The sequence below is a fragment of the Adiantum capillus-veneris genome, chromosome 1 (genome assembly GCF_014529385.1).
Source record: "Adiantum capillus-veneris isolate H3 chromosome 1, ASM1452938v2, whole genome shotgun sequence".
Lineage (NCBI taxonomy): Eukaryota > Viridiplantae > Streptophyta > Polypodiopsida > Polypodiales > Pteridaceae > Adiantum > Adiantum capillus-veneris.
This window is the reverse complement of record NC_140931.1, coordinates 43,471,136-43,486,687: the sequence shown is the minus strand read 5'-3', so window position 1 is coordinate 43,486,687 and position 15,552 is coordinate 43,471,136. Positions and strand designations below refer to the sequence as shown.

The window sequence follows — 15,552 nt, the reverse complement described above, 5'->3', positions numbered from 1 at the left end:
ATCTACGGACAGTGGCTGAATCTAAAAATGCTGGTTGATCTGACGGTTTGGCGAGGATCTGCTGCGGGTAGGTGAGATCTGTGAGGCTAGGGGCTGGTTTGCTGTGTCTAAGTGCTGAAAACTGAAAAAGCTGATGTGCTTGGATTGATTTGACGCCGGAATTTGCAAAGGCTAGGCTAAGTGCTGCAAACTGAAAACGCTAGTTGATCAGTAGCAAAAACGCCAAGGTTGATCTGCTGTCTGCTGAAACGCCAGGCTGAATCTGTAGCAGAAAACGCTAGGCTGATCTGTAGCCAAAAACACTATCTACTCTGTTGTCTAGAAGCGCTAGGTCTTCTGCCGGTCTTGCTGAGAAGGTGTACTGCAAGTTGCTGGAACTTCTGCCGCCTCTTCTGCTACAAACTGCTAGCGCTAGGTTTCTCTTATAGTGTCTTAACAAATTTGCCCTACTCACTTTTCCAACAAAAGTCACTTATTAATAAATAAGTGAAAAATGTGTAATATGGGAAAAAGGGTTCTATTCACTGTAAAATGCTCATGATGGGTACTGATTGTCATGTTGATGATCATGTTGTGTGCAACCAGAGGATATGCAACTACCCTAAGTGCCTGGACATGCACGGCCTGCTCACAGTCTCACAAAGGTGCCAGAACACTTCTTAAGCTGACGTGAACCCTAGACCTGAGATAGCTTGTCCACATGCACATAGGGTTAGATGTGCACGTGACACTTTTAAACGACAACCACGTTTCTTTGATGTCCTTGTTCTCTTTTTATCTCCCCTTCGTTGAGGCACACCACCTCGATGACACATATAATCAATCACAGTTTTTGATGCTCTACATTTTTTAGAAGAGCGGACCATCACTAGCCTTGTCTTGTGCTCGATCATGATGGTCTTTAGGTGCCTCTCTATAAACCACGGCCTGGCAGCTAGAGTGCTACCAAGCAGACAGCGACACCTTGTAGGCCCCAAAGACTGGCGTCCTTTCGGTGTTTCTTTATTCTTATAAAACTTGAGATAAAACTGGCAAATTCCTACAAGCTGTGCCACTTTTACCGGGCTGAAAATGGCCTACTCTAGCCCGATTTCGGCAGCATAACCACAGTAGGTGGCTTTACATTTGAAATCCTCATGCCAAAGGTGACTTCTCCACTTTCCCAAACCCGACGAGAATCTGCAGCATGCTGAATTCTTAGTTTTTGGCCCGAAAAATGCACCAGATCACCCATACAACGATCCCATCGCTTCCCCGAAGCTCCTGGGGATATTAGGGATCAATTAGGGTCAAAACCCTAAACGTGCAAAAAAACACAGCAGGCTGTATTTTACTATTTTGGGTTCCGTTTTGCATGCCGGTTGCATCCGTAGCAAGCCCTCGTCCTCCCGCAGTTGTATGGCTACTTGCCTTTTGAATTGGACGAGATTTCTCGCGTGAAATCTTTTTGAATTCACTTGTATCTGCGGGGGATTAGCAATTAGCTAATCTAGTACCTGGACAAGAGGCTCTTGCCTCGGCATACGCGAATAAACCCACACAACTGTACATATAGATTGAAAGGCCTCGAGCGGGGTGTTACGATTCTGTATTCAAAGGGGGAGAGAGGTGCACGAGAGCAAAATCATCGTGCTACATAAAGCAAGGGAGAAGGCAAGCTTTCCATTAAAGCTGTGATCACTTGCACCCACTACTCACACACATAGTGGTTCACTCTGAAGCAAAAAATCAGGCCCCCCTCTCAAAATGGACGCCCCCTCTTGGGATGAGTCTGGCAAGTTGCTCTGCAGCCACCATGTGTCCTAGTACCCACCAATGTATTAAGTGTAGCGAGGGGCCTAAATGACTGTGAAGTGAGCCTAGACACCCCTTTACTGCTTGGATTCCAGTGCCGACTGACCCAACCATCTCATGGCGACCTGCCCTTCTCTGCGGGTGAAACTCACGGCTGTCAGCCGTTTCACACTTGCTGCACAATGTCCGGCCATTTGTGACTTCAAAACGAGGTCCCAAAAATTAAAGAAAAATCAAGGGAAACAAACCAACAACTAAGGTTAGTGGTTGCCATAGCCTTGTGTCAAAATCCCCATGCCAAAGGTGACTTTCCCGGCGTATACGAACATTTTCCCAAACCTGGCGAGGATCTGCAGCACGTTGAATTCTCTGTTTTTTTGCCCTGAAAATGCACCAGATCACCTATACAGTGATCCCATCACTTCTGGAAGCTCCTGGGGATATTAGGGATTAGTTAGGGTCAAAACCCTAAACCTGCAAAAATACACAGCAGGCTGTATTTTACTGTTTTGGGCTCTGTTTCGCGTGCCGGTCGCATCCGTAGCAAGCCCTCGTCTTCCGCACATGCAGGGCTACTTGCCCGATGAATCAAACGAGATTTTTCACTTGAAATCTCTCCGAATTCACCTGTACCTAGGAGGGATTAGCAATTAGCTAATCTAGTACCTGGACCAAAGGCTCTTGCCTCGACATACGCGCATGAACCCACACAACTATACATACAGATGGAAAGCCCTCAAGCAGGGCATTACGATTCTGCATTCAAAGGGGGGGAGAGGTGCGCGAGAGCGGAATCATCGTGCTAGATAAGACAAGGGAGAAGGCAAGCTTTCCATTAAAGCTGTGATCACCTGCACCCACTACTCACACACTCTTGAGTTCACTTAATGAAGCAAAACAGCCTTCTCTCTCATTTTAGGCGCCCCCTCTTCATGTTGGATTGGGAAAATGCATCTGGAGCCGCCATGTGTTCAGTTTGCCTCTTTTGAGTTAATTCCTAGTACCCACCGTCTTATAAAGTGTAGCATGGGGCCTAAATGACTTGAACTAAGCGTAGACACCCTTTTAGATTCCAGTGCTGACTAGCTCAACCATCTCGTGGCGACCTGCCTTTTCCGACTGCGGGTGAAACTCTTGGCCGTCGGCCGTTTCACCCTTGCCACACAATGTCCGGCCATTTGTGACTTCAAAAAGAGGGTCCCAAAAATTAAATAAAAATCAAGAAAAAGAAACTAACAACTAAGGTTGTATAATACTGGAGACCAGAAGATGGGCTGGTCCCCCCTTGTCTCCCTTGTAAGAGTATCTTTATTATTGGGGAGAAGTCTTCATACAAGCACTTGGACCAAATGTATTACCACGCTCATTCTAGATCGGACTCGATGGTACTGGGAGACCTCGGCTTCCTATTCTTAGGGTGAAACCTATTCCTAGGAACCTTTGTTTCCTACTCAGTATCCTTGAGAACCAAGGTTCTCGCCTCTGAAACTCACCTCGGGGCATGACATCTCTACTCTTTTCCGATTCTATTCCCAAAGTCCTCTTCCTACAGAGATCTCATAATCAATTTTGCTTTCTTAGACGCAAAGTTCGTCCTTTGGAATCTAAGTCCCTGAGGTCTACCACTCTTGGATCCATGGATCTATTCCCAAACTCTGGGTGCAAAACCCTTGGGCTCTGGCTCTATTTCCTCAGAACGCTTTTCTTGTGGCGAGGCTCGTGCATTCCTCTCCTCCTACGTCCTTGTGAAGAGGAATGCACATGCAAACAAACACTCAGAGATCAAAACATGAAAAACGTCACCTGTTGTCACGTGCACATCTAACCTTATGTGAACGTGGACAAGCTACTTCATGACAAGGGTTCAGTTCATATCAGTTAGCCTAGCCTAGGAAGTGTTCTGACACTTTTGTGAGTCTGTTCGCAGACCGTGCATGTCCATGCACTTAGAGCAAATGTATATCCTCTAGTTGCACACAACATGATGATCAGAACTCATCAGGAGTATTTTTTTACAGTACACAGATCTATTTTCCCTATTTTAGCCATTTTTCACTTATTATTTATAACTGACGTTGTTGGGAAACTTGGTAGGGCAATTTTGACAAGCAAGTATATAAGAAACCCTAGCGCTAGCCCTTTCTGGCAGAAGAGGCAACAGAGACCCAGTGTCTGACAGACACCTTCTTAGCAAGACCCAAACAAGACACCTAGCGTTTTTGCAGCAGACATCCCTAGCATTTTCTTCAGAGCACAGCTAGTGTTTTCATCAAAGATCAGCCCTAGCTTTTTGCTGTTGCAGATCAGCCGGTGGTAGCAGATACACAGCAATTACCATAGCTTTTTTGCAACATATCAATTTGAGCCCTAGCGTTTTTGCATCATGCAGTCAACCTAGCGTTTTGCAGATTCTCCTCGACAGATTTAGCCTTTGCATCAGCGTTCTGCATTTTCAGCAGATAGACACCGCAGAACAACTTAGCGTCACCATGAAACGTATTTCGGCAGGTAAAGACAGGTGAAACGTTTCGGGTCTTGAAACGTTTCTCTCACCAAGTGAAACACAAGCCGTTTCACTAACAACAAGTTACCATAGTTTTAGTTTCAAAGTCGCTAAACGCACGTTTCGGTCTCACGTTTCACTGTGCTCTCATTTTAGATTGAAACGTTTCGTGGTGAAACGCCGCGTTTTAGGGTGAAATGTGTCGGCCTTGAAACATTTCGCGGTTACGCTTGTTCAATAGCCCCCAAACCTCACAGATCTCACCTTTCCGCAGCAGATCCTCGCCGCACGGTCAGATCAACCAGCGTTTGCAAATTCAGCCCGGAAAACCTAGATTTCAGCATCTGTGTTTTCAGCGCGTTGTCTTCGCATCGTCGTCATCGCCGTCGTCATTGACATAGAGTCAGAATTCAGCAGATACAAGATTTGCAGATTTCAGCCCTTACGTGTTTTCAAATTTCAGCCCGTCTCGTTGTTCGTCCTCATCGTCGTCGACATCGTTAGCAAGTCCATTGCATTGTAGAGATTTGTGAAATCAATAGTAGACCGTTTTCGCCATTGAGAGGGGCCTTCGGAGGAGGGTTTGACAACAATCTGGTGTCGTATTCTTCTCTCTCTAACTCTCAGTCTCAGTACCTTCATGCACAATGTTTATCCACTTTGTTTGTGATCATTTGCACTCTCTCACTAATGGAACGGAAGGTTCTCCCTTCCGTAAGTAAAAGGAACCCTTGAGCGCAGTTCGGAGCTCTCATCTTGAGCAAAGTTCAACATTCAATTCTGTTGCACCTTACACATGTGAAGTCTAAAAACTCAGAACGCAAATTGGTTCTTGAAAAGCAACTCCCTAAAAGAGATCTCTACGCAAAGAAACCTCTATTTCAATATTGAACACTGAAGAGGTGCGCTCTCGGGTTCCTTCTCGTAAATGAGCCCCATCTACGACGTTCGTAGGCTGAAAACAGAGAAAAAAGAAACTTGTCACGATGGAAACAATCTCCTTAGGCACTCCTTCACGATGGAACTAGCCTACTTGGTCCTGACGACATCTGGTGCACTTGGGACAGCCATGGGAGTCATTGGGGGCCTCATCTTGGCGGCTGAAATATGCAGCAGCATGGGGGGAAACATTGGCGCCTTGCTTTTCTTACTCCGGCAACATGGTCATCTCGGTGGAAATCTACAACGACATGGACTGAACTCTAGCACTGGCTTTTTTGATGCCTAAGAGTGAGAGAGAGACCACTTTTATAGTTTCTGGCCGCCGGTTGGAATAGAGGGTGTCTTCCCGAGAGAAATAGAGATGGGGCGCCCAAGTTAGAGAGAGGAAGGGGTGCTGGGATTTTCACTGCTGCTTTTATCTGTGGCTGCCCACTTATATAGTGGGCGGCTAGGCACTTAAAAAAATCGTTTGAACTTGCTAAAAACTCAGTTTAACTTATAAGCTGAAAACCATGCTTACACAATCACAACTCAAGCGTCCTTGGATGTAGTCTCATGCACAGATGTAGTGCTAACATAGACCCCTTTACGGGAAGGCATTTTGCTTTCCCGGAAAGCAACTCACTTTCTCAGAAAGCTCCTCAATGTTTCCTCTAAACCCATCTGCGTTCAAGTGCTTGCCTCATTTCTTGTGCACAATTCTAACTTAATTCCGATTCTTCTTCTCGATGCTCTATGTCACCCATTTAATGTGACACATCAACAATACCTGTTCTTGGTGGCCCTAAAGATATTTCCGTTCACAATGCTCTCGTCATTACTCTTAATGAGGCACTCGAAATATGCGTACTCGGATGTCTCAAGCCTCTGAGTTATAAAACCAATAATTCATTCAGAATCATATTTTCTTCAGATAAGCCGATTTAGCAACAAACAAGTCATAAAATTCGGAATACTAAATCCCCTAGGCTCATAGACAATGCTATATACAAGATTGGATTTGAAAGTCAATGTAGAATGCCCACGCGGCACAAACGGCCATGTGCACGTGACAGCCAGATGTTGAAGGAGTAGATGGGACGGGAGGAAGGGATGACACATAAGCAGTGGCGGGAGGGGGGAGTTGTTATGGGGAGGCGGTGGAGAGGAAGCATACAAGACTGATGTCGAGGCAGCACGGGTTGTGTCCCGAACATTTGGGAAAGGGAGCAGGGAATCTTGTTTCTACAAGAGGGGTTCAAAACAAGGTTCGCCTTTGTAAGCGAGGGAAGCAGACAGAAAACAACAGGAGATTGGGTATCCTTGGAAATTTTTAGAGTTTTGGCATCTCAAGTGCACTGCCCAATGTGATCTCATTATTTCTTTTGGCTATTAGTTGTTAAAGTCTAGGTAGGGCAATTTACTGAGGTTGCTATATAAGCAACCCCTTGCCTCCATTGTATATGCATTCAATTATTCATTGCCAAGGTTGATTGGTTTAGGAGACTCTCTCTCTCTCTCTCTCTCTCTCTCTCTCTCTCTCTGTGTCTCTCTCCCTCTCCCTCTCTCTCTCTCTCTCTCTCTCTCTCTCTCTCTCCTCGCCTATGCACTGAGGAGCCAGGGTGACCTCTGGAGGAGCTTACTACTATACTGACACAGACATTACATGATGCAGCAGCATAGGCATACCCACACACCCAGCCTAAGCAGAGATTCCGTTCTGGGAGCATGCCCCAGAACAGCTCGTATGATGAGGAATGCTGCGAGACTAGACCTAGACTTCAGAGGGAGGTGCTTTTGGGGGACATTACTCACAAACAGTCACAGATTGACTTCCGACACCTAATGCGGGGAAAGAAGAGGGCATTTTTGGCTCGCCTAGAATAGGATCTATACCAGCTATTTCTGAGTCAGGATTCACGTGAGGCATGGCGGCTCTTTCATGAGCACTCCCCCCTCCCTGCCATTACCTCTACAGAGGCCTGGGCCAGTACGCATCATCTTTGTTCATAGTTCCTGGACAGCCGCCCCTTCCCGACCCCCTCGATCCATGCCCACACACAGGTGCTTTTTTCACCACTGCGATGGTGAAGAAGGCCATTGATAGGATGAGGACTGGGAGAGCATATGATCATGATGGCTTAGTGGCTGAGCATTTCATGCATGCTAGAGATCTACTAGCAGAGCTTCTAGCAATTATGTTTAATCGTGCCATGTGTGAGGGCTTGCCTGATACTTGGAGCCTATCTACTATTGTACCTATTTTCAAGTCACGAGACCCCATGGAGCCTGGGAATTATTGCACTATCATGATTGGACACACATTGGCACGGTTGTACGCATCTATTCTTGAGCAGCAACAACTGAGTAGATGGGCAGAGAGGGAAGGAATACGCGTAGCCAGGCAGGCATGGTTCAGGAGAGGCATGGTTTAGGAGAGGTTTTTCTACTCTTGACCATACCTTGACACTCAGAGCCATCATTGTGGAGGGCAGATCACATGGGAGACGGATCTATTGTAGCTTTGTGGACTTCCGCAAAGCATTTGACATAGTACCCAGAGCTAGATTGATGCGTAGATTACAGGAGATGGGAGTACCCACAAAGCTCATTTGGGGGGTCATGGTATTATACAGGTGAGTAGTGGGGCATGTACACACCTCGGAGGGTCTATCTACACTGGTTTGCTCCACTATTGGGGTAAAGCAGGGTTGCCCACTCTCTTCTACTCTATTTGGTATGTATGTGGATGAGGTTTCTGACTACATTGAGAGAGATGGTGATAGAGGTGCACAACTGGTAGGGACATGGATTCCACTATTGTTATATGCTGATGATATTGTGTTGATCTCTGACTCTCCAGAGGGGATGCAACGTCACTTGGATGCTTTGCAAAGGTTTGCCCATGAAAGTGGTTTGTCTGTCAACCTTGGTAAAACCAAGGTCATGGTATTTAATACCACCCCATAGTGGATCAGGAGGTCAGCACCTTCATTCACATACGGCCAGGAGATGGTGGAGTATACAGATGCTTACACTTACCTTAGAGTGGTTTTAGTGCTAGCATTTTCATTGAGGAGAGCAGCAAAGACTAGATTGACCAGAGCCCATGCAACATTGGGTAGATTGGAGAGGATGTGTTCATAGCTTCAGTTTCAAGAGACTCGGACGAAGCTCTGGCTCTTTGATACTTTGGTGGCTTGTGCATTGCTCTATGGAGCTGAGATATGGGGACCTTCATGGATCATCACGGGAGGACGGGTCGCACTGATGGATGTGGAGATATGGAGAAACCTCTGGTCTCTATGATCTCGCGGCTCAGTAGAGCCAAGGCTTCAGTACCACGTGCCATTATCCGAGCAGAGCTAGCTGCCCCCCCCACTAGTGGTTGAGGCACTCACCAGATCTGTCTCCTTCATACATCGCATGTGGGAACTTCCTAGAGACAGATATGCCAACCTTGCACTTGAGTCCTCTCGATAGTTAGCCATGCAGGGAGATACATCATGCTGGTATGGAGAGATGACATCATGGTTTCATGCGCATGGGTTCAACATAGATTGCCCCCCTTCCTGTACTCATTGCATGCACCCTCTTTGACTCTTACACAATCCGAGATCACCAGGATCATCCGCTAGGACTTGACTCAGCTAGACACCAGGAGGACATGGATACAGCCAGTACAGGAGCTGGGCACGAAGATGGCTTTCTACAGAGAGCATCTTCTCTAGCTTACGGAGGACGGTTTTGTGAGAGGCCCAGATACATGAACACCCACTTGTCTCATGGGATACGATGTGCTATTGGCCAGATACGCACCTCTTCACACCAGCTGCGGATCGAGACTGGGAGATACAGCGGAGTACTAGCAGAGGCCAAGACATGCCCCCTGTGTGACATGGAGCGTGAGACAGAGTTGCACTTCACATGCCACTACTCCGTCTACCACGAGATACGAGGCCGCTTCCATTGCTTGTTCAGAGAGGGATTTGGACGACTCTCTAGAGTCATGCGGTAGGAGGATCAGAGATGCCTGGGTTTGTTTTTGCTCGAGTTGCGAAGACATAGAGAGAGCCTGATGAGAGGACAAGCTAGGCAGTCTCAGAGACAGATCACAAACTTCTTTAGAGCAGACACTGGACACCCGGAGGAGCTACCACCACAGCAGAGCTCGTCGCCTTACACCAGAGGCACACTGATCGATCGAGCGACTAAGATGGGGAGATCCAGACGCCCACGACTGCGGAGGACTATATAGCATCGACGAAGGCTGCATCAGAGGATCTGGATTACTTTGGCCCGACATGCATGACGCCCGGTTAGACTACTGACTATGGAGGAGATTGATGAGATCCGCCAACGACCGATGCTGGATCTCTTGTGATTTGGCTATCCTAGCTAGCTGCTTAGTTCACATCTAGCAGTTTAGGATTCCATAGTATGCTGGATCTCTTGTGATTTGGCTATCCTTGTTTAGCTGCTTAGTTCACATCTAGCAGTTTAGGATTCCATAGTATTTTTATTTTGTCATTTTGTTACTTTTGTTACTCTGACTTTGTATCAGATCCACCACATTGTAAATTTCTGGCCTCATAGGTCATTTTGGCCTTTTAAAGACGTTAATATAACATTTCATTTCATTTCATTTCATTTCTCTCTCTCGTGCTCACTCCCCTTGGTCTCTACGCTTTTGCATCATCGGCTTTGACATGGTATCAGAGCCGTGCCGTCGAACACTTTCGCTGTGCGCATTTTGAAACGGTTCTCGATTGGTGGCTAGGAGATTCGATGTCTCTACGAGCGTTTTGAAACGCTCTAGGAGCTGCTTCCCTTGGCGCCATATCCAACACTCCCTGCCCACCTGTGTTCTGAGACACTGCTAGGCACGACAGCGGCTCTCACGTTCTCCGTTGTGTTTGAAACGCGCTGCGACAGAGTCCCCCTGTTCGCATTAAGCCCAACGTTTTGAAACGCTATGGGCTGTGGGCTTTGGAGGGCATCTTTCAAGGTGCAGAGTTGGAGGGATTGGTAGCCTTGTAGAGTTGAAGGGATTGGTAGCCTTGCAGAGGAGATCCTTGGACGGTGAAATTGGAGTTGAAGAGGGGAGTGAAGTGGTTTGGGAGACGACGAGACGAGCGAGAGGAGAGCCTTGGACGGTGGAATTGGAGTTGAAGAGGGGTGTGACGCGGTTTGGGAGACGACAAGGCGAGTGACTTTGCAGTTGAAGCGAGGAATAGCAGAGGGTGCGGAGCAGCTTGGCATAAGCCGTGGAGTGGAAAAACGGCTTGGAAGAGGCGAGGAGATTGGAGATCTTGCGGCTTGGATTCGTGCGGCCACCCTTGGAGTGCGAGAAGGTTTCTCAAAATTCCAGTCCTTGCAACTTCATCATGCCCCCCCCCTTGCTCGAGCGCCCGCGATGACAAAGACCAAAACCAACAAGTGGCTATGGATAGTAGAGTCAACCATCCAGTTAGCGGCCTATGCATCGGCACAGTTCTTAAAGAACTCGACAAAAATGTTTGGCTCGAGATTATGAAGTCAAAAGCAAATGGACAAGTTTGCTAGAGAACAGCGGCAAAGGCAAGCTGATAAGGAGTGGAGTACTCAGTTAGTTGCCTCGGTATGCACGAGGTACGACCACAATTGTTATAAATGTGACTCGACTCTTTGTTTGGCTCGGGAGTTTGAAGCCAAAGGCAAAAGCAGGAACTCACAGATAGACAAGGATAAAGTCAAGCTGGACAGAGATTACGGTAATAAAGATTTGACAGAGGAGATCGGCATGGCACACGTGGCGGTGGCCACAGTGGCCTCGACTTCAGATTTATAGTCAAAGTGCAGGTATCACCACCAGCTTCAGCCAGAGAGAGGCTTGTGAGTGGTTGAGAGGGGCAAGGAGCGCTCCCTATAATTGATTTGGACCCTTGTGTTGGAGTTCAAGTTATCAGTGTTTGGACCCGTAGGTCGGAATTCAATGCACATGCATTTGGTAGGGAACCAATCAGACATCTAAAACACTATGGGTGGGTGGGCCAATTCATTGTTGTTGGTCGGATCATGGACAGGATGTGTTCAACAGTTCATTATCTTTTGGACGTGATGTGTTCACAGTTCACAAATGGGGATTATTGGACATAGTGTAGTCTACAGCTCAAAGTTTTTACAAAGGCAACCGATGCTCAAGATGGCATTATTATCAGGCACAAAGTTGAGGGTAGCAAAACCGAGGTGTATCCAGTTTCCCGACCGGTGCTGGGTGTCCATGGTAGCTTCTACATCGACTTGGTCTCACTATTGATGTCCACTATGAGCTGCATGGTTGTTAGAGTTTTGGCATCTCAAGTGCACTGCCCGATGTGATCCCATTATTTTTTTTGGCTTTTAGGTATTTATTTTACTTATTTGTCAAAGTCTGGGTTTCTATATAAGCAACCCCTTCCTCCATTGTATACACATTCAGTTATTCATTGCCAAGGTTAATTGGTTTAGGAGAATCTCTCTCTCTCTCTCTCTCTCTCTCTCTCTCCCCCCTTGGTCTCTACACTTCCGCATCGTAGACTTTGACAAGAACTCCCATCGATTGCAACGTTGAAACCATGGTGCCATCATTGGGCTTAATCGGGCTTACGAGAAAGCTCCCAGAGCCACATGACTCATTTGAAGTAGCTTGGCCACTATATCTGGCCCCTTGAACTCAATCTGGTAGTAGCCTTGGCCAAGAATGTGCACCTTGATAAGCTTGTCTTGAACCTGCCCCACTTGGACAAGTGCCGACAATCCGCAAATGGTAAGGGGTTGGTTGCTTGAAGCTGGTTGATCTCCGCCTCAAGGCTTGATTTCTCTTCCGACGTGAGAGAAAGTCAGATGGTGGGCTCGCAGGGGTGGGCGAGGGGGCTGCTGAAGACTCCCTGTGTAGGTGAAGCCGAGTTCTCGCTATTGCTCTTAAAATTGCCGTGTGTGTGTGTGTGATGTGAGTGAGTAGCTAGCCCCAAGCTTAAGCTAGGGCTGTGCTGCTTCAAAACAATAATTTTCAGCTCAAAAATCCACACAGCTAGCAGCCTTAAGGGCCAACATGTAATGTGCATAAAAACCAAGGCAGCAACGAACAAAAATAAGAGCTTGAATGAGAAGAGGAGAGGAGATTCGGTGCTTATGCTCTCTATTAAGCTTTAGCTAGAAGCTGCAAAGAAATGTCCTGCACTGTTCAATTGACAACAGAAACACTTATTTATATATACCTAGATTAATCCAGGATAAGCCCAGATTCACCTATAAGGGAAGTGCGAGGTATAGACTCATGGCAGTCATCCACAAGACAATATAACCTTCAGCTCCATCATGCATAGTATTGACTAAATACTACGACATCCCCACTAATGTTGTCTGTGCCCAATAGTGTGTACTGACTGATTCTTTGTTCATTAGTTTGTTTTAACTTTTAAGTTTTCATTTTGCAGGACGTGTGCAAGACGATGCTTGACCTATCATACTTGTGTTGCAGGTTTTGTGATCACAGTCATGTTGGCCCAATAGGACATGACATTGCAACATGTGAAGGTCAAGGTTCTCCCATCAGGCGCGGAAGGCATGTCTGGAAAGATGGTTGTGTTGAGGATGTGGTCTCTAATCTCAAGGCCTATCATTCTCAAGACAGACTCAAGCTAATTAGGCATAACGATAAGCATGCATTGAAACGACTTCCAGCAGTGGTGGAATTGTGCATTCAGGCTGGGGTAGACCTTCCTAGGTACCCTGTGGTGCGAAATAAGGAGCCAGTGCGTGGCTCTGGTCGAAGAAAGATTATGGCAGATGATATTTATTCTGCCTTGTCAGAAGACTTAGAGCTATGGGGGGAAGAGGAAGAGTTTTTGGACGACGATGCTAGGTCTAAACCTCCCTCTTTGTTTATTAGGAGCTCTTTGTCTCAAAGAGAATACGAGAGTCATGTCTCAGAGCTTGCGAAAATGAATTCGGATTGGAAATTTGAGCAAGTCCTCGAAGGTGGGATGCAAGGCTTAACTCTTCAGAGCTTTGAGGAGGCTAAGCAAGTAGCAGAAATGGCCCTGAGATTATGGGAGGTAATGAAGAGTGGTGCACAAGCATTGATGAGTAGATACACAGTAAGGGCTTGTGGGTATTGCCCAGAGGTGCATATCGGCCCTCGAGGCCACATGGTAAGGTTGTGTGGAGCGTTCAAGCATCAATATCGACAAGGGCAACATGGTTGGCAAGTAGCATGCCTTGATGATCTCTTACCACCCAAGTATGTTTGGCATGTTCCAGACTTAAAAAACCCACTTCTATTGAATGAATCAAGGAACTTTTATGGGCAGGCCCCTGCTGTTGTGGAGCTGTGTGTGCAGGCTGGAGCTGAAATTCCCGACAAGTATAGGGCAATGATGAGATTGGATGTTGCAACTCCTTCATGTTATGAAGCTAGGACTGCAGTATGAGAGTAACTTATTGGTCTTTCCTTGTAGACATGTTGTACATGCATTTGTGTGTGGATGGTCGAGTCTTCTAGTGTGTCCACGTTATCCTATGTTACAGCTCAAATTAAATCTCTCTAATAACTTGGAAAACCTACACATTAAAATTTTTAGAGGTAAATTGACTATATTTTTAGTTTTTATTTCTCCAAATTGTCGGTTTTCTCACCTTCAACTCATAATTTGAAATTTAATTTTGTGGGCTGGATTACATCAAATTTCGGTTTTTGTCGAGCACCGTTGTGTGCGCGCGTGCCGTAGCCTTCATTTTCAAATAATGCACAAACCCTGATCTGATATGTAGATTTACCGTCTTATGCTCATAAATAATGACCGATTTCTAATCCAAGCGGTTTTCTTTATCAATAAAGGGCACACTGCGAGAGCTTAATTTTCTTTGTTTGTTGGCTACAGCACCAAATGCTTGAAAAGTACCACCTCAAACTCAACACGGGGATTAAGGATCTTTAAGAATAGGAAATGTTGGAGTTCCTTATGGAATTGCTGTTGGTGAGTGGAGGGGGAATAGCAACATTGCCGTTCGGAGAAGCCTACTACTAGATTATTGGGGGTGGGGGTGCTATGAAGGATGTTGTGTGGGTGCATTAAGGGCCAGGCTCTAGAAAATATGTAGGCGGACATAACCTTCGGTTTTACCGTTCTCTGAAATGCTTGACGTAAAATAACTATCAAAAGCTCAAAGCCATTTTGATTGTGCCTACAATTCCCAGGCAACTATCATTTTCATGTTTGTTCAGTATTATCATCTAAATTTGTGCATACAATAGAACATTGCTTCAGAGTATAGTTTCACTTGCCCAGCTGTTAGGCTCTCCTTCTATCATGTTGAAATGCAGTGGAAAGCTCTTTGGTGAGGTGCCAAGACACTTTCGCTAAAGTCGCAATTCCTTTTTTAATGTGAAGGGTGTACAGGAAATGGAGGGTTCTCAAGCTCAGAGGTAGCTAAGAGGTTTTTAAAAGTGGATTTGAGTTTGATGCCTCAACGGTTCTATGGGTAAGAGTGCTTATCAGGTAAGGTGTTTGAAGAAAATTTAGGAGAGCGTGAAAATTGATTGTATGGCCAAGGCTTCATGAATCAGAAGGCAAACATTTGGTGTGATTTTAGTGTCTTGTATCATTATTTTAGACAAACACAGCTTCTTATATTTAGTTTTGGATGCACCATATGGCCTACGTTTAGAGATGAGTTCACTTAAAATGTGGAATATATTTTGTGTATGATGGTGAATGCAAGCCAGATATTAGACCGCATTTTAATCTTATTCCTTCAGTGTGAAAACATAGGAAACCTTGATTTTTATTTTTCTTCTCTCCCTACCATTGTCGAGAAGATTTAGTTTTATAATTACCTCTCATCCCTCCCTTACAAGTAAGATTATCACTCCTATTTAAAACTATTAGAGCACCTGAAAAGCAAAGCATTAGCCTCTCTAGGAGATCCTAACTCAGTTTGAGTTGAAAGCTCGATTTTAAAAGATCATAGGAAGTAATTCCTTTTTCCTCGATGGGTTGTGATAGAGGTCAACATATTAGAAAAGAAACTTTGGGATGTTAAGATCTTGAACCAATGTACCCATTTTACCATCCATACTTTGGCCCTTGGGTGTACCCTTGAGTGTACCATCCATTCTTTGGCCCTTGAGTGTACCCTTCCCCTTGAAGTGGTTGAACAACAGAGAACCATGACACTGCAATCTAGCATCTTCTATTTCCTAATCATCCCTTTGAGATTAAATAGATCTACCTATTAGATATAGATACAAAGAAATGCTCGAGTACCTCATGTATACACATAATTTTGATCCCTCAATGATTTGCGAAGGA

General features: G+C 45.8%; 1 protein-coding gene across 1 annotated transcript in view; it reads left to right on the top strand.

Annotated features, from left to right (window-relative positions):
- Nucleotides 1-13,869, top strand: part of LOC147464619 (APO protein 2, chloroplastic-like) — a 70,305-nt gene extending 56,436 nt beyond the window's left edge. Inside the window, exon 3 of the mRNA XM_086516043.1 lies at nucleotides 12,720-13,869. Coding sequence (XP_086372169.1) covers nucleotides 12,720-13,671 — 952 coding nt within the window. The 3' untranslated portion in view covers nucleotides 13,672-13,869. The remainder of the gene's footprint in view (nucleotides 1-12,719) is intronic.
- Nucleotides 13,870-15,552: the final 1,683 nt, after the last annotated feature.